The 12,596-nt window shown below is 48.6% G+C and overlaps 1 protein-coding gene across 1 annotated transcript; it reads right to left on the bottom strand.

The window, feature by feature from the left end:
• Positions 1 to 924: 924 nt before the first annotated feature.
• LOC150042166 (group 10 secretory phospholipase A2-like) lies at positions 925 to 10,671 on the bottom strand. Its single transcript, XM_090324673.1, has 4 exons — positions 10,581 to 10,671; positions 8,160 to 8,310; positions 6,467 to 6,573; positions 925 to 1,101 (listed from the first exon to the last, which is right to left on the bottom strand). The coding sequence occupies exons 1-4, from the start codon at positions 10,669 to 10,671 to the stop codon at positions 959 to 961; spliced, it is 492 nt and encodes a 163-aa protein (XP_090180799.1). The 3' UTR covers positions 925 to 958.
• Between the last annotated feature and the right edge of the window lie 1,925 nt (positions 10,672 to 12,596).

The raw sequence follows: 12,596 nt of genomic DNA, 5'->3' as shown, positions 1-12,596 counted from the left end.
AAGGAACAATTTTAAAAAAAAATAGGGGTGGGGGAAGTTGGGATTTATTTATAAGCATCCTCATCAAAACATTGGCAAAAACAGGAAATAGCTGTCATATCAAGTCTGTGAGGTATAACATAATGATATGTCACAACTTCAGGGTATTTTGTTGTGGCCTTTGAGGTAGCAAAACTTAAATGTAATGTGATCATCTGACATACTTTTTACAGTGCTGAGGATGAAACCCCAGGCTCTGCAGTCAATTTCTCTACCTGAGCCATCAGCTCACCGCTGGAAGAGAAAGCCTTCCAATGAGTGAGACATCAAAACATTCCAGGCCAGGTACTGATGGCTTATGCCTACTCAGAAGATAGCTGAGAATTCCAATTTGAAGCAAGCCTGGGCAGAAAAGTCTTTTTGTTGTTGTTGTTGGTTATGGGACTTGGAACTTTGGGCCTGGGCATTGTCCCTAAGCTCTTTAGCTCAAGGCTACTGTCTTACCCCTTGAGCCACAGAACCACTTCCAAGTCTATGAGACTTATGTCCAATTAACCAAAGTAAAAAGTAGAGATGTGATTTCAGTAGTAGAGTGCTAGCCTTGAACAACAACAACAAAAAGCCAAGTTCAGCCCAGCCAGAGTATAACAGGCCCTGAATTCAAGCCCCAGTGTACACACACACACACACACACACACACACACACACACACACTCACACATAAATTTGATACCAAACCCAACCCAGTTGTGGTCTTTTTTTTTTTTTTTAATAAAATGTTCCTAGGGCTTTTGACCTTCATCAGTCAGTAAATAAAAAAACTGTCTTGAGTTCCAGGATGGAGAGAGAGAGTGTGTGCAAACACAGGCTTGCAGTTTTATCACTTGGCCTCAATTGCCTTCTGCAGAAAACTGGAAGCCGTTGTTTAGTAGTAAAAAGTAGCTTTATTTTCTTGTGCAGACTAGACAGGTCCCATCACTCAGTCACACGGGGGTGATTCTGCCTCACATAGGAACTTGGGATAGAAGAGGTATTTTAGGTGGTACTCAGTCCCCTTCAGGCAGTGAGCAATCTCTGCATCACACTTGCACAGTAGTTCTTGACACTTGTTTTCTGCTGGTCCTGAAAGAAGTGGGGAAACTGAGGTTAGAGAGGGCTACCTGCAGAGACCCCAGGGCAGATGCTAAGGAGGCCAATAAAGCTGAAGGTAGGTTATAAATTAGGCTAATGTGGTACCTGACAGTTCACTGGGTCGTTTGTATCTGCTCATGAAATTAGTCCCATTTACAGAAAAGGAAGTTGAAACCCAGAACCGTGGCTCAAGCCTGTAATCCTTAGAAAACTGAGATCTGAGGATCAGTTTGAAGACAGCCCAAGAAGAAAAGTCCTTAAGATTTTTTTTTTTTTTTGTCGATGGTGGGGCTTGAACTCTGGGCCTGGGCACTGAGCTCTTCAGCTCAAGGTTAGTGCTCTAACACTTGAGCGACAGGGCCACTTCTGAAGTCCTTGAGACTCTTATCTCCAATTAACCACCAAAAAGTTGGAAGTAGAGCTGTGGCTCAAGTGATAGAGTACCAGTCTTGAGCAAAAAAAGCTAAGGGACAATATTCAGGCCCTGCTGAGTTCAAGCCTCAGTACTGGCACAAAACAAAATAAAACAGGAACTTGACGTTTCCAATATCCAATAAAGAGTCCAAAGTCCACACCAGTTTTTGGCTTCTCTTCTGAGACAATATTGCATGGTTTCGTTTGGCGATCTGTTTAGATAAGACACAAGGCACCTGGCAACTCTGAGTTTGAAAGGCCTGCTTTACAGCTCCTTGCCCTGCCACCTCATCTAAACTTTCTGAGCCCAAGACCTCAATTAACACAGTGCTGAGTATATGCTTGCCTAGCGCATGCACAAGGCTCCTTTTTGTCTGCCTCCCTCCCTCCCTCCCTTCTTCCCTCCCTCCATTCCATATATCCATACATGAATGTTCTTTCTGATTCAATACTTCTCTGATACTCTGTTAGTCCTCTTTTTTGGAACAGGATTGTGTGCTCCATGCCATTGTGTTTTAAGATACCCTGAAGTTGCTTTCAAGCTAATGGTTTTTCAGTTGTTTTTTTTGTTTGTTTTTTATTTTGAGGTTGTTTTTTTTTTGTTGTTGTTGTTGTTGTTGTTTTTGCCAGTCCTAGAATTTGAGCTCAGGGCCTAAGCACTGTCCCTTAGCTTTCTCAAGGCTAGAGCTCTACCACTTAGGCCACAGCACCATTTCCAGCTTTTCTGTTCTGTGGTACTAAGGAATTGAACCTGGGTCTTTGTGCATGCTAGGCAAGCATTCTACCACCAGGCCAAACTCCCGGCCCCCTGAATTTAGATTTTTAATATTACTTTTTTTTTTTAATCTGTCAGGGGACTTGAACTCTAGGCCTGGACGCTGTACCTAAGCCCTTCAGCTCAAGACTACCATCCTACCCCTTGAGTTACAGCCCCACTTCTGAATTTAGATTTTTGAATAATGTTAGAATGGCTAAGATTTGGGGTATTTGGGACTTGGACTAGGTACATTATGGAGATGGGCAGGGCAGAAGGTGAGGGGTAGGATAGGAAATGCCCCCCTCAGGCTCATCTGGCAGTCACTTCATCCCCAGCTGGCAGTGCTATTTTTTTTTTATTTTTATTTTTTGCCAGTCCTGGGCTTGGGCTCAGGGCCCGAGCACTGTCCCTGGATTTTCTCAAGGCTAGAGCTCCATCACTTGAGCCACAGCACCACTTCTGGCTTTTTGCTATGTATGTGGTACCGAGGAATCGAACCCAGGTCTTCGTGCATGCTAGGCAAGCACTTTTACCACTAGGCCAAATTCCCGGCCCCAGGCAGTGCTATTTTGATAGGTTCTGGAAACTTTAGAAGGATGGGTGCAGTAGAGGGGACACATGGGGGAGGGGCGGGACAGGCATGTCTTTTGTTTTGTTTTGGTTGGTGCTTGGGTTGGTTGTGGGGCTTGAACTCTGGGTCCAGGTGTTGCCCCTATGCTCTTCAGTTCAAGGCTACCGCCCTACACTTGAGCCACAGCCCCACTTCCAGTTTTCTAGAGGTTAATTGGAAATAAGAGTCTCACAGACATTAGTGCACAGGTTGACTGTAAACCACGATCCTCAGATCTCAGCCTCCTGAGTAGCTAGGATTACAGGCGTGAGCCATGGCAGATGGACATATCTTTAAAGGGGATTTCCTGTCCTTTCCACACTCCACTTCCTCCTCCTCCTTCACGTGTTCCCATCTCCCACCTGATATTCAGCCCAGCCTCAGGCCCAAAGAAGTGGGAGCCAAGCCAATCATGGGGCTGGGCGCTAGGTTCATGAAACTGTGAACCAAAAGAAAACCTTTCCTTCTGGTAAGTTGTTGATGTCAGGTTTTCTGTCACAAGTGCCAAAGCATCTGACAAAAACAAAAACAAAACACTGGGGACTGGTCAAAGTAGAGTACATTTGTATCATGGACCAGTAAGCATCAACTGGGACACAATGTCACATTTTTGGTTTCCACCACCATGATAAAGTTGTCAGGTGGCAGGGTAGGGGGGGTGGAGTTGTTACTGCCATCTAGTGGGTACAATTCAGAGATGCCACAAACAACCCAGGATACCCAGGGCCACCCCCACTAGAGAGTTATGTGGCCCATGATGCTGACAGCGTCAAGGCTGGATAGCCCTGCCACTGCTGGGGTAAGGTAGTACATGCCTATAATCTCAGCATGAAGAAGGCTGATGAGAATTGTGAAGGCTAATCTGGGGCACATAGCAAGTCTGATGCTACATAATGTGTAGCAACCCTGACAACTTCCTGGCTGTCCGCTCAACAGAGGAAAACAGAGGAGAGGAAAAGGAAGTCCTGCTGAATTACTCTCAAGCTGTAAATGGATGAGGCTGTTCCAAGTTGTCCAAGACACAAGGACAAGTGAAAAAAAAATTACATGCTCTATGTAATATAACCAAAATAATAAGTGTGTATATTTGTATACACACACACACACACACCAAAATAAAGAGACCAAATTTAGACATTAGTTAACTCTGGTGAATGGAGCGTGATTTTCTACATTAGGCTGTTTCTGAAGTGCTTGATTACTTTTTCCCCAATGAGTGCACACTAGGTTTAAATAAGGAAGAACAACTTTCTACGGATAGATGCTAGCAGGGAAAGAAGGAAGCAAAGAAGGCAGGAAGGGAAGGAGGGAGAGGAATAAGATGGATGATGGATGGATGAACAGAATGATGAAAAGGGCAATACTGATCAAGATTCATTGTATTTATAAGCTGATTTATTGAATGGCAACTCCTTGGTAAAACTATGCATATAATCTTTTAAAGGTAATTTTTAAAAAGGTGAATGAAAGATTCTCTCACCTCTAAGCCTGTACCCTGAAAGAAGCCTCCTGCCCCTAAGTCCTCACTCTTTTCTCCCCCTCTCCTGAGTCCTAGTCCATATTTTTTCCCAGTCCTGGGGCTTGAACTCAGGGCCTGAGCACTGTCTTTGGACTTTTCTCAAGGCTAGTACTGTACCACTTGAGCCACAACACCACTTCTGGCTTTTTTCTATGTATGTGGTACTGGAGAATCAAACCCGGGTCTTTGTACATGCTAGGCAAGCAAGCACTTTACCACTAGGCCAAACTGTAGTCTTCCCCAATCTGCTTTCTATCTATGCATTTATTTTATTCTGGATATTTCATATTGAGGCAGTCACATGACCTTTTTTTCAATGTCTCCTCTCACTCGGGACCAGGTTCTCTGGGTTCACAAATGTCGTAGGAGGTATGGCGTTTTTCTCAGTGAGGGTGGTAGAACTGAATTCACAATCTTCCTATAGTCCCCAGTCTGGCCTCCAACTCTCTCAATCCTCCTGTCATTGCCTCTCAAGTGCTGGGATGGCAGGTGGAAGTTACTATGCCTGGCTTAGCTGACTTTTTCTTTTGACATAGTGCTTGTAAAAGTATAGGACATCTGTACTATCTCTCTCTCTTTCTCTCTCATAATATTTACTAGCAGGAGGGTCAAGTGTGTAAGAGCAACCTAGGCTACAGGGTGAGACCCTGTCACACCCACCCAGTAAAAGGAAAAATAGTTCCTAAGGGTTCACCTTAAAATTAAATCCTGCTAGTAAATATTATGACAGGCTTTAAAACTTTTCATATATTTGTCAGGCCCATAAATGGAAAATGAGCCAGACCTGTAATTAAATAAACAACTATATTCAGAATATCTCCAAACAGAATAAGAAAATATTTTTAGTCAAAAAAATGTATAATAAAGACTTTGGTCTTCTGCTTTGGTTGGGGCTGGATGGCTCTGCACACAGTACTAGCAAACACATCAATAAACATTTCATAAACATTGCTTCTATGGGGCTGTGGGGCCAGCAGGGTGTGCAAACGGAAGGGAGCTCACAGAACTCCTCACCAAGTTTCAGCTCACCTCCTCTTTGCCCATACTGGAGAAGGGTGCACTAGGGATCTCTTATCTCCTCTCCCTGGGCCTCAGTTTCTCCAGTCTTAAACCAGGAGATATCCCCCAAAATAGATGTAATTGTTGGGCACAGTGGCTCACGCCTGTCATCCTAGCTATACAGAAGGCTGAGATCTGAGGATCAGGGTTCAAAACCAGCCGGGGCAGGAAAGATCATGAAACTTTTTTTTTAATTAGTCCTGGGGCTTGAACTCAGGACCTGAGCACTGTCCCTCAACGATTTTGCTCAAGGCTAGTGCTCTACCATTTTGAGCCATAGCTCCACTTGTAGTTTTCTGGTCGTTAACTGGAGATGGTTATTTCGTGGACTTTCCTGCTCAGGCTGGTTTTGAACCGTGATCCTCAGATCTCAGCCTCCTGAGTAACAAGGATTATAGGAATGAGCCACCAAGCTCCTAGCTCTTTTTTGTTGTTCTTTTTTTTTTTTTTTTTTTTTTGCCAGTCCTGGGCTTGAGCTCAGGGCCTGAGCACTCTCCTTGGACTTTCTCAAGGCTAGAGCTCCACCACTTGAGCCTCAGCACCACTTCTGGCTTTTTTTCTATGTATGTGGTACCGAGGAATCGAACCCGGATCTTCATGCATGCTAGGCAAGCACTTTAACCACTAGGCCAAACTCCCAGCCCTTTTTTGTTGTTCTTTTTCTTTTGATAATGTCTTTTGCCCAGGTTGGCCTTGGACAGGACCATAATCTGCCTGAGGACCTCCATCTCCTGAGTAGCCTGGGATTAAAACAAGTACCACCACACCCCGTTGCCTTCTAGGTTGTTTCTGTCTGGCATCATTTCTGTATTTCTCCTTTCCCCTCCCTGCCCTGACACCCCAAGAAATAGGTATCTTTGGCGGCATGTATATTTCTAGGTGTTCCGAGTAAAGTTAGCTTATCTTAGACAAACCCAAGGGTTGTTCCGTGCCAAATGGGGAGAGGAGTGCATTATTAGGAGACCCCACTCCACGTGGTCAGGATGAGGAAGCTTACCGCACTGGACGGTCTGGTTGACACATTTCCAGGGGTAGCGCTGTAGCTTGGGGAAGCAGCCAGCCTTCTCCGCTCGGGAATAACAGCAGTCATGGCGACGACAGCACCTGGGGAGGGGCAGAACAGGTCACTGGGAGAAGGCAGGGAGTGGCAGGCTTTCTCCTCCCCCCGCCCCACTTCACTCTCAGCCAGTCCTGGAGGCTTGAACTCAGGGCTTAGGTACTGTCCCTGAGGGGTGTGTGTGTGTGTGTGTGTGTGTGTGTGTGTGTGTGTGTGTGTGTGTGTGTGTGTGTGTGTTTTCTCAAGGCTAGTACTCTACCACTTAAGCCCACTTCTGGATTTTTGGTGGTGGGAGAGCAGAGTCTCACAGAACTTTCCTGCCTCGGCTGGCTTCGAACTACAATCCCCCAGATCTCAGACTCTACAAATAACCAAGGTTAGTGGTGTGAACCACCAGTGCCTGGCTCTGGCCTTCTGGCTAGGTGAGTGGAGACCTCAGAGAAGCCAGTGGACTGTGATTTGTGGACATTGAGGCAGTGTTGACCCTGACCAGCCCAGTTCTGGGAGAGAACTCAACTGGGGCCCCTTGTACCCTGCACAGCCTCCACACTGCATGCCTGTGTGGCTCTGGGAATCTCTGAGCTCAACCAGCTTAGCCTCTTCTCTATGTACACTCCATACTCTGTGCCTAAAACTGCAAGCCCACTCTGATCCCTTCAGTCTCAGCCTTCACTCAAGATGACTCCTGGGCTGGGAATGTGGTTTAGTGGTGGAGTGTTTGCCTAGTATGCATGAAACCCTGGTTTCAAATCCTCAGTATCACATATACAGAAAAAGCCAGAAGTGGCACAGTGGTTCAAGTGGTAGAGTGCTAGCCTTGCGCAAAAGAAGCTCAGAGACAGTGGCCAGACCTTGAGTTCAAGCCGGAGGCAAAAAAAATTATATATATATATATATATATATAATATATATATATATATCCTAGGCCACCTGCTATGTCCTCAGGTTATGACGATCTCCCGTCACACCCTGTCATCAAACTCAATTTCCTCCCTCCAGACCAGGTCTGTCCAGTTTTCTACTGTCCCCAAGGCCCAGCCCAGGGCCGTAAAGCTCAGTAAATATTTCTTATTCACAACTCTCACTCACTCATTCATTCATTCATTCATTCAATTATGCATTTTCTACCCATAAACGCTCCTCTAACCCCATGGAGGTTGGTGAGTGTCTGAGCCCCACAACTCCCCACCCCTTCATCCATGCAGGGGATCTGAGCTCCTCAAAAGCCAATGGGAATGCAGAGTGGCTTTTCTCATGCTAGGTGAGCAGACTGCAGAGCTCAGAGTGCAAATGCAGCCAGACTGCCTGGGTTCCAGTCCCAGCGACCACAGGTGACACTGTACAGCCCCAGACAAGTTCGTTTGATGTTTCTGTGCCTCAGTTTCCTCATCTGTGGAAGGGGGCCCCATTATGAAACGGGGAAGGGAGTTCCAAGGACACATTGTAAGCCTGGTTATCTTTATGCCATCAGCTCCTGTCTGGTCAGGGTAAGGTGCAGCTGGCACCAAGATTTGTCCTCACTGGTCATGAGAGGTGCTTGGATCTTCCCACACCAAACCCCAACTTCAGTTGGGGGCCCACTCTCCTGGCTCCTCACTACTCCTAGCCTGGGTGCAGACATACACTTACATACCAGTCAATGGCATCCCGGGGCTTGCCGTGCCCTCCCAGGCCACAAAAGCAACCATAAGTCAGATAGGCGATAGGTGATCGGTTGCCAACACAGCTCACGGTTCCAGCCAGTTCCAGGATCCCCCGGCGGTGCACATGTGACCTCCCAGAAGCTAGGAGGGGAACAGGGGTCAGAGGTTGCAGGTCAGGACTTTTCTAGGCCTAATGAAGGACATTGGTGCCCAGTGCCAGTGGCTCACACCCGTAATCCTAGTTATTCTGGAGGTTGAGATCGAGGATCGTGGTGCAAAAACAACCAGGGCAGAAAGTCCCTGTGAGATTCTTATTTCCAACTAATCACCCAAAAACCGAAAGTGGTGCTGTGGCTCAAAGTGGTGGAGCATTAGCCTTGAGTGAAAATGCTCAGGGACAGCGTGTAGGCCTTGAGTTCAAGCCCCATGACTGGAAATACATACGTACACACATGCATATGAACATATTTTCATCACTATGACTTTTTAGAAAGCTAGAGATAGGACAGAGTCTCGACTGTGTAGTCCAGGCAGGCCTAGAACTGGAGATCCTCTTTCCTCTGCTGTGTGAGTGCTGGGATTACCGGAGTGTACCACTATGCCTGGCCCATTATGATTTTTTTTTTTTTAAGAAATCTGAAGCAGGGCCGGGAGTTTGGCCTAGTGGTTAAAATGCTTGCCTAGCATGCATGAAGACCCAGGTTCAATTCCTTGGTACCACATACATAGAAAAAAAGCCGAAAGTGGTGCTGAGGCTCAAGTGGTAGAGCTCTAGCCTTGAGAAAGTGCAAGGACAGTGCTCAGGCCCTGAGCTGAAGCCCAGGACTGGCAAAAAAAAAAAAAAAAAAGAAATCCAGAGCAAATTTGAACCCCAGGTGTGTGTGTGTGTGTGTGTGTGTGTGTGTGTGTGTGTGTTCTGAATGGAAAGAGCAGCATACTGGTGGAAAAAAAAACAAAACTAGGAATGTGTCAAAGAAGAAGAAAATGTAAAAATGAGTTTAGAGTTGGAAGCATTCCCCCTCTGTCTGGATCACTGATTCTCACTCCCGGCCAACCAATAATGCTGGCTTGGAAACTTGTGTGGCTCCCGTGGGCCCTAAATAAAACTCAGGGACTCCACTGTACCTGAGGTCTGTGGAAAACCAGTCCCCATTCTCCACCTCACCAGCACTCAGCCACCTTCCAGCCATGGGCTGGCTCTGCTGAAAGTGCTCACATCCTGCCCCTCTCTGCACAGGGCCACCTCCCTGCCTTGCCTCCTGGGTGGCCCCAGGACCTGGTCATTCTGTCCTGCTGCCCACTTCTAGAGGGAGACCTTCCAGCTTGGGGGCAGAGTGACTTTCAGAGATGATCTCTGACTTGAGAAGCTTAGGCTGTCCTGGGTGAGCTTCCAAGAGGGGAACTCTGAATCCACCAAGCACTCATTCCCCAGGGCTGTCTGTAAAGGTCACTCTTGCCCCCGACCTAACCATTCCTAGGCTTCCCAGACAGGCCCACCATCTGACCTTTTCAGCTCTTTTTGTTCTGGTGGTTGGTGTTGCTTTACCATTGGTGCCACACCTCCACGTTCAGCTTTTTGCTGGATAACAAGAGATAGGAGTCCCATGGACTTACCTGCTCAGGCTCTCTGAACTGTGATCATTGGGTCTCAGCCTTCCTGAGTCTCTGGGATTGCCAGCGGGAACCACCAGGACCCCACTACTAAGCACTAGGTTTTGAACACCTAGTTGCTAGGTAATCAAGCCCTCTGCCTCTCCAGCCACACCTCCTGTCTACAGCACTGGGTTTGGAACCAAAGAAAACACTCCCTCTGCGCCAACATAGGAGGGGCAGGTCAGGCTGGGGTCTGTTTGCCCTGTCTGCCCACGGCCAGCCTTCTTGGATAGTGCCAGGCTGTGTGCACACTCCAGCCATCAGTCAGCTGTGAGGTTGAACTCGGGGACCTCATGGTCCCCATAGGGCATCTCTGGGGCCATGGGAGCCTGTGCTGAGTCTGTGCACCTGCTTGCAGGTAAGGTGGGGGCTGGCTCTGTAATCCCACATCCCAGGCTGGCAGTGGCTCAGAGCGTGCGCCCCCAGAACGGGGTGTCACTCAGTGAGGACTGCTGAGAGGGTGGATCCTGCTCCTGCCCCCATGGTGCCTGGTAGTCCAGCCTTAGATGCCACTGATCTACGCGGCCAAGGCAGAAACCCGGGGCCAGGGGTTAGGGTGCGAGCACCCCAGATCCTGAGACTGGGTCCATGTGCTCAGCCCTTCCCAGGCGCAGGGCGGAGCTGGTGTACAGTCCCTTGGGTGGGTGCTGAGTAGGGGATCCCCGGAGAGAGGTGTGTGTGTGGGGGGGGGGTCCCCGGTCTCTGGGACACGCGAGGAGGGGGCTGGAGTCGAGGTGGAGGGGGGGCACCTCACTCACCCGGGCCGGGGCCGGGGCCCAGCAGCAGGAACAGCAGCGGGAGCAGCAGCAGCAGCATTGGCGGGCTGCGGGGCAGGGGCGACGGTCCCATCCAGGTGTGGGACAGCGCCGGCCGGCGGCCCCAAGCCACCAAGGTGGATCCCACCTCCGGCCCCGCCCCGCCAGGGCCACACCTTCCCCGGCCTGGGCGGGGCCAGGCCGTGGCCAGCACCTGGACAGGGTGGGCATAGGTCCCAGACCTCCGTCACCTACCAACATCCTGGTCCCCTAAGGCCCCCCTCCCCATCCCGGGAACCAAGAGGGGGGCGTCAGACCCCGGGGTGCCAAAGCCCACACTCTGCCATCCCCCCAACACGGAGGCTCAGCTGGGCAGCCACAGCAGATGGCACCTTCTAGGAGAAGATGGTAGGGCTAATTTCTTCTTAAGACATGAAAACATATGCCACCTCTCCATGCATCATGCTATGATTCCCCGATCCCCTCACGGCCACCGCTCCCAGAGTGGGGAAACTGAGGCAGCCAAACTTTTGTTTTGTTTTGCTCAAAGAGTTCTGATTTTAAACCCCAACCCCTTCAAAAAGGGTGGTGGTGGTAGGATTAGAACCCAGAGTGGTAGGGACCACCTGTAATCCCAGCTAATCCCAGCACTGCTCTCTGGAAGAGGATGCAGACTGGGCTACATGTAAGAACCCCATTTTAGACAGACCCTCAACCTTTTCCCGAATTAGATAACGGAGCCTGGACTAGCCCGTACCCCCAGGTACTGAAACTGGGAAAACCTCTAGCCTACAGCAGCATCAGCGGAATGCTGTCCACTCAGGTCTAGTCACCATTGTTGACCCCCCAGGGCTATGTGCTGTCTCTGATGTCCAGTGACAGCTGCAGAAGTGACCTCTGTCCTAATGGCTCCAGCATGTGACCTCATGACATTATGAAAACTGCATAAGAAAAAAAAATTTGCTTCTGAGAAGGCTTACTGCAAATTTTGCTTCTATAACCACTGGTATATCGTGTTTGCCTTTATAAACCGCACTCCCCACAAGTCAGGGCAGCCCTTTGTTCTGAGACTTCCTTGGGAGTCCAGGACAGGACAGTTGCCGGCTGGCTGGCCAATAAACTCTTTTGTCATCTTTAACTGTGCCTCCGTGGACTTCTGGACTTGCAGGGTATTTCACTACACAGAAAAGGTGAGGGAGCATCTTGGTGACCCCATTCACTCTGTATACCTCTCCTGGGGTGCTGTCTGAGTGGGAAGATCTCCTCCTATTGTCAGTAGTTACCATCCTGCCCTACTAGAAGGCACCCAGCCTAGTGTATGTATGAACACATCTCCACCTCAGACCCTCCTTCAACTATTGTGTGGTGTGTGTGTGTGTGTGTGTGTTCTTCTATTGGGTCTTGCACTCTTGCTTAGCATTTTAACTCAAGGCTGGCCCTCTACCACTTGAGAATCCTGGCTTTTTGCTGGCTAACTGGAAAGATTTGCCTGCCTGGACTAGCTTTGAACCACATTTTTTTTTTGCCAGTCCTGGGGCTTGAACTCAGGGCCTAGACACTGTCCCTGAGCTTCTTTTGCTCAAGGCTATCACTCTACCACTTGAACCACTTGAGCTATAGCATTACTTCTGGATTTTTCTTTTCTTTTCTTTTTCTTATTGGTCATGGGACTTAAATTCTGTGCCTGAGCACTGTCCCTGAGCACTGTCCATTTATACTTCTGGCTTTTTCTGTGTATGTGATACTGAGGAACTGAGCCTAAGCCTTCATGCATGCTAGGCAAGCACTTTACTTCTAAGCCACTACCCAGCCATGGACCACAATCTTTAGGTTTCAGTCTCTTGAATAGCTAGGAAAACAGGTGTGAGCCACCAGCGACCCAGTTGTAAGGTGAGAAAACAGAGAAGCCACTTTTTTTTTTTTTGCCAGTCCTGGGGCTTGAACTCAGGGCCTGAGCACTGTCCTTGGGCTTTCTCAAGGCTAGCACTCTACCACTTGAGCCACAGCACCACTTCTGGA

The sequence above is a fragment of the Megascapheus bottae genome, chromosome 36, assembly GCF_031878675.1.
Source record: "Megascapheus bottae isolate mThoBot1 chromosome 36, mThoBot2.hap1, whole genome shotgun sequence".
In the NCBI taxonomy this organism is placed as follows: Eukaryota; Metazoa; Chordata; class Mammalia; order Rodentia; family Geomyidae; genus Megascapheus; species Megascapheus bottae.
This window is presented reverse-complemented; position numbering and strand designations above follow the sequence as displayed.

Bases quoted from the DNA above. Each gene is read 5' to 3' on its own strand.
- LOC150042166 (XM_090324673.1), bottom strand. From the start codon at position 10,671: ATGGGACCGTCGCCCCTGCCCCGCAGCCCGCCAATGCTGCTGCTGCTG. The intron at 8,311-10,580 runs GTGAGTGAGGTG...TTCCCCTCCTAG, and splicing joins GGGCCCCGGCCCCGGCCCGG to CTTCTGGGAGGTCACATGTG. The intron at 6,574-8,159 runs GTATGTAAGTGT...GCCCCTCCCCAG, and splicing joins CCCCGGGATGCCATTGACTG to GTGCTGTCGTCGCCATGACT.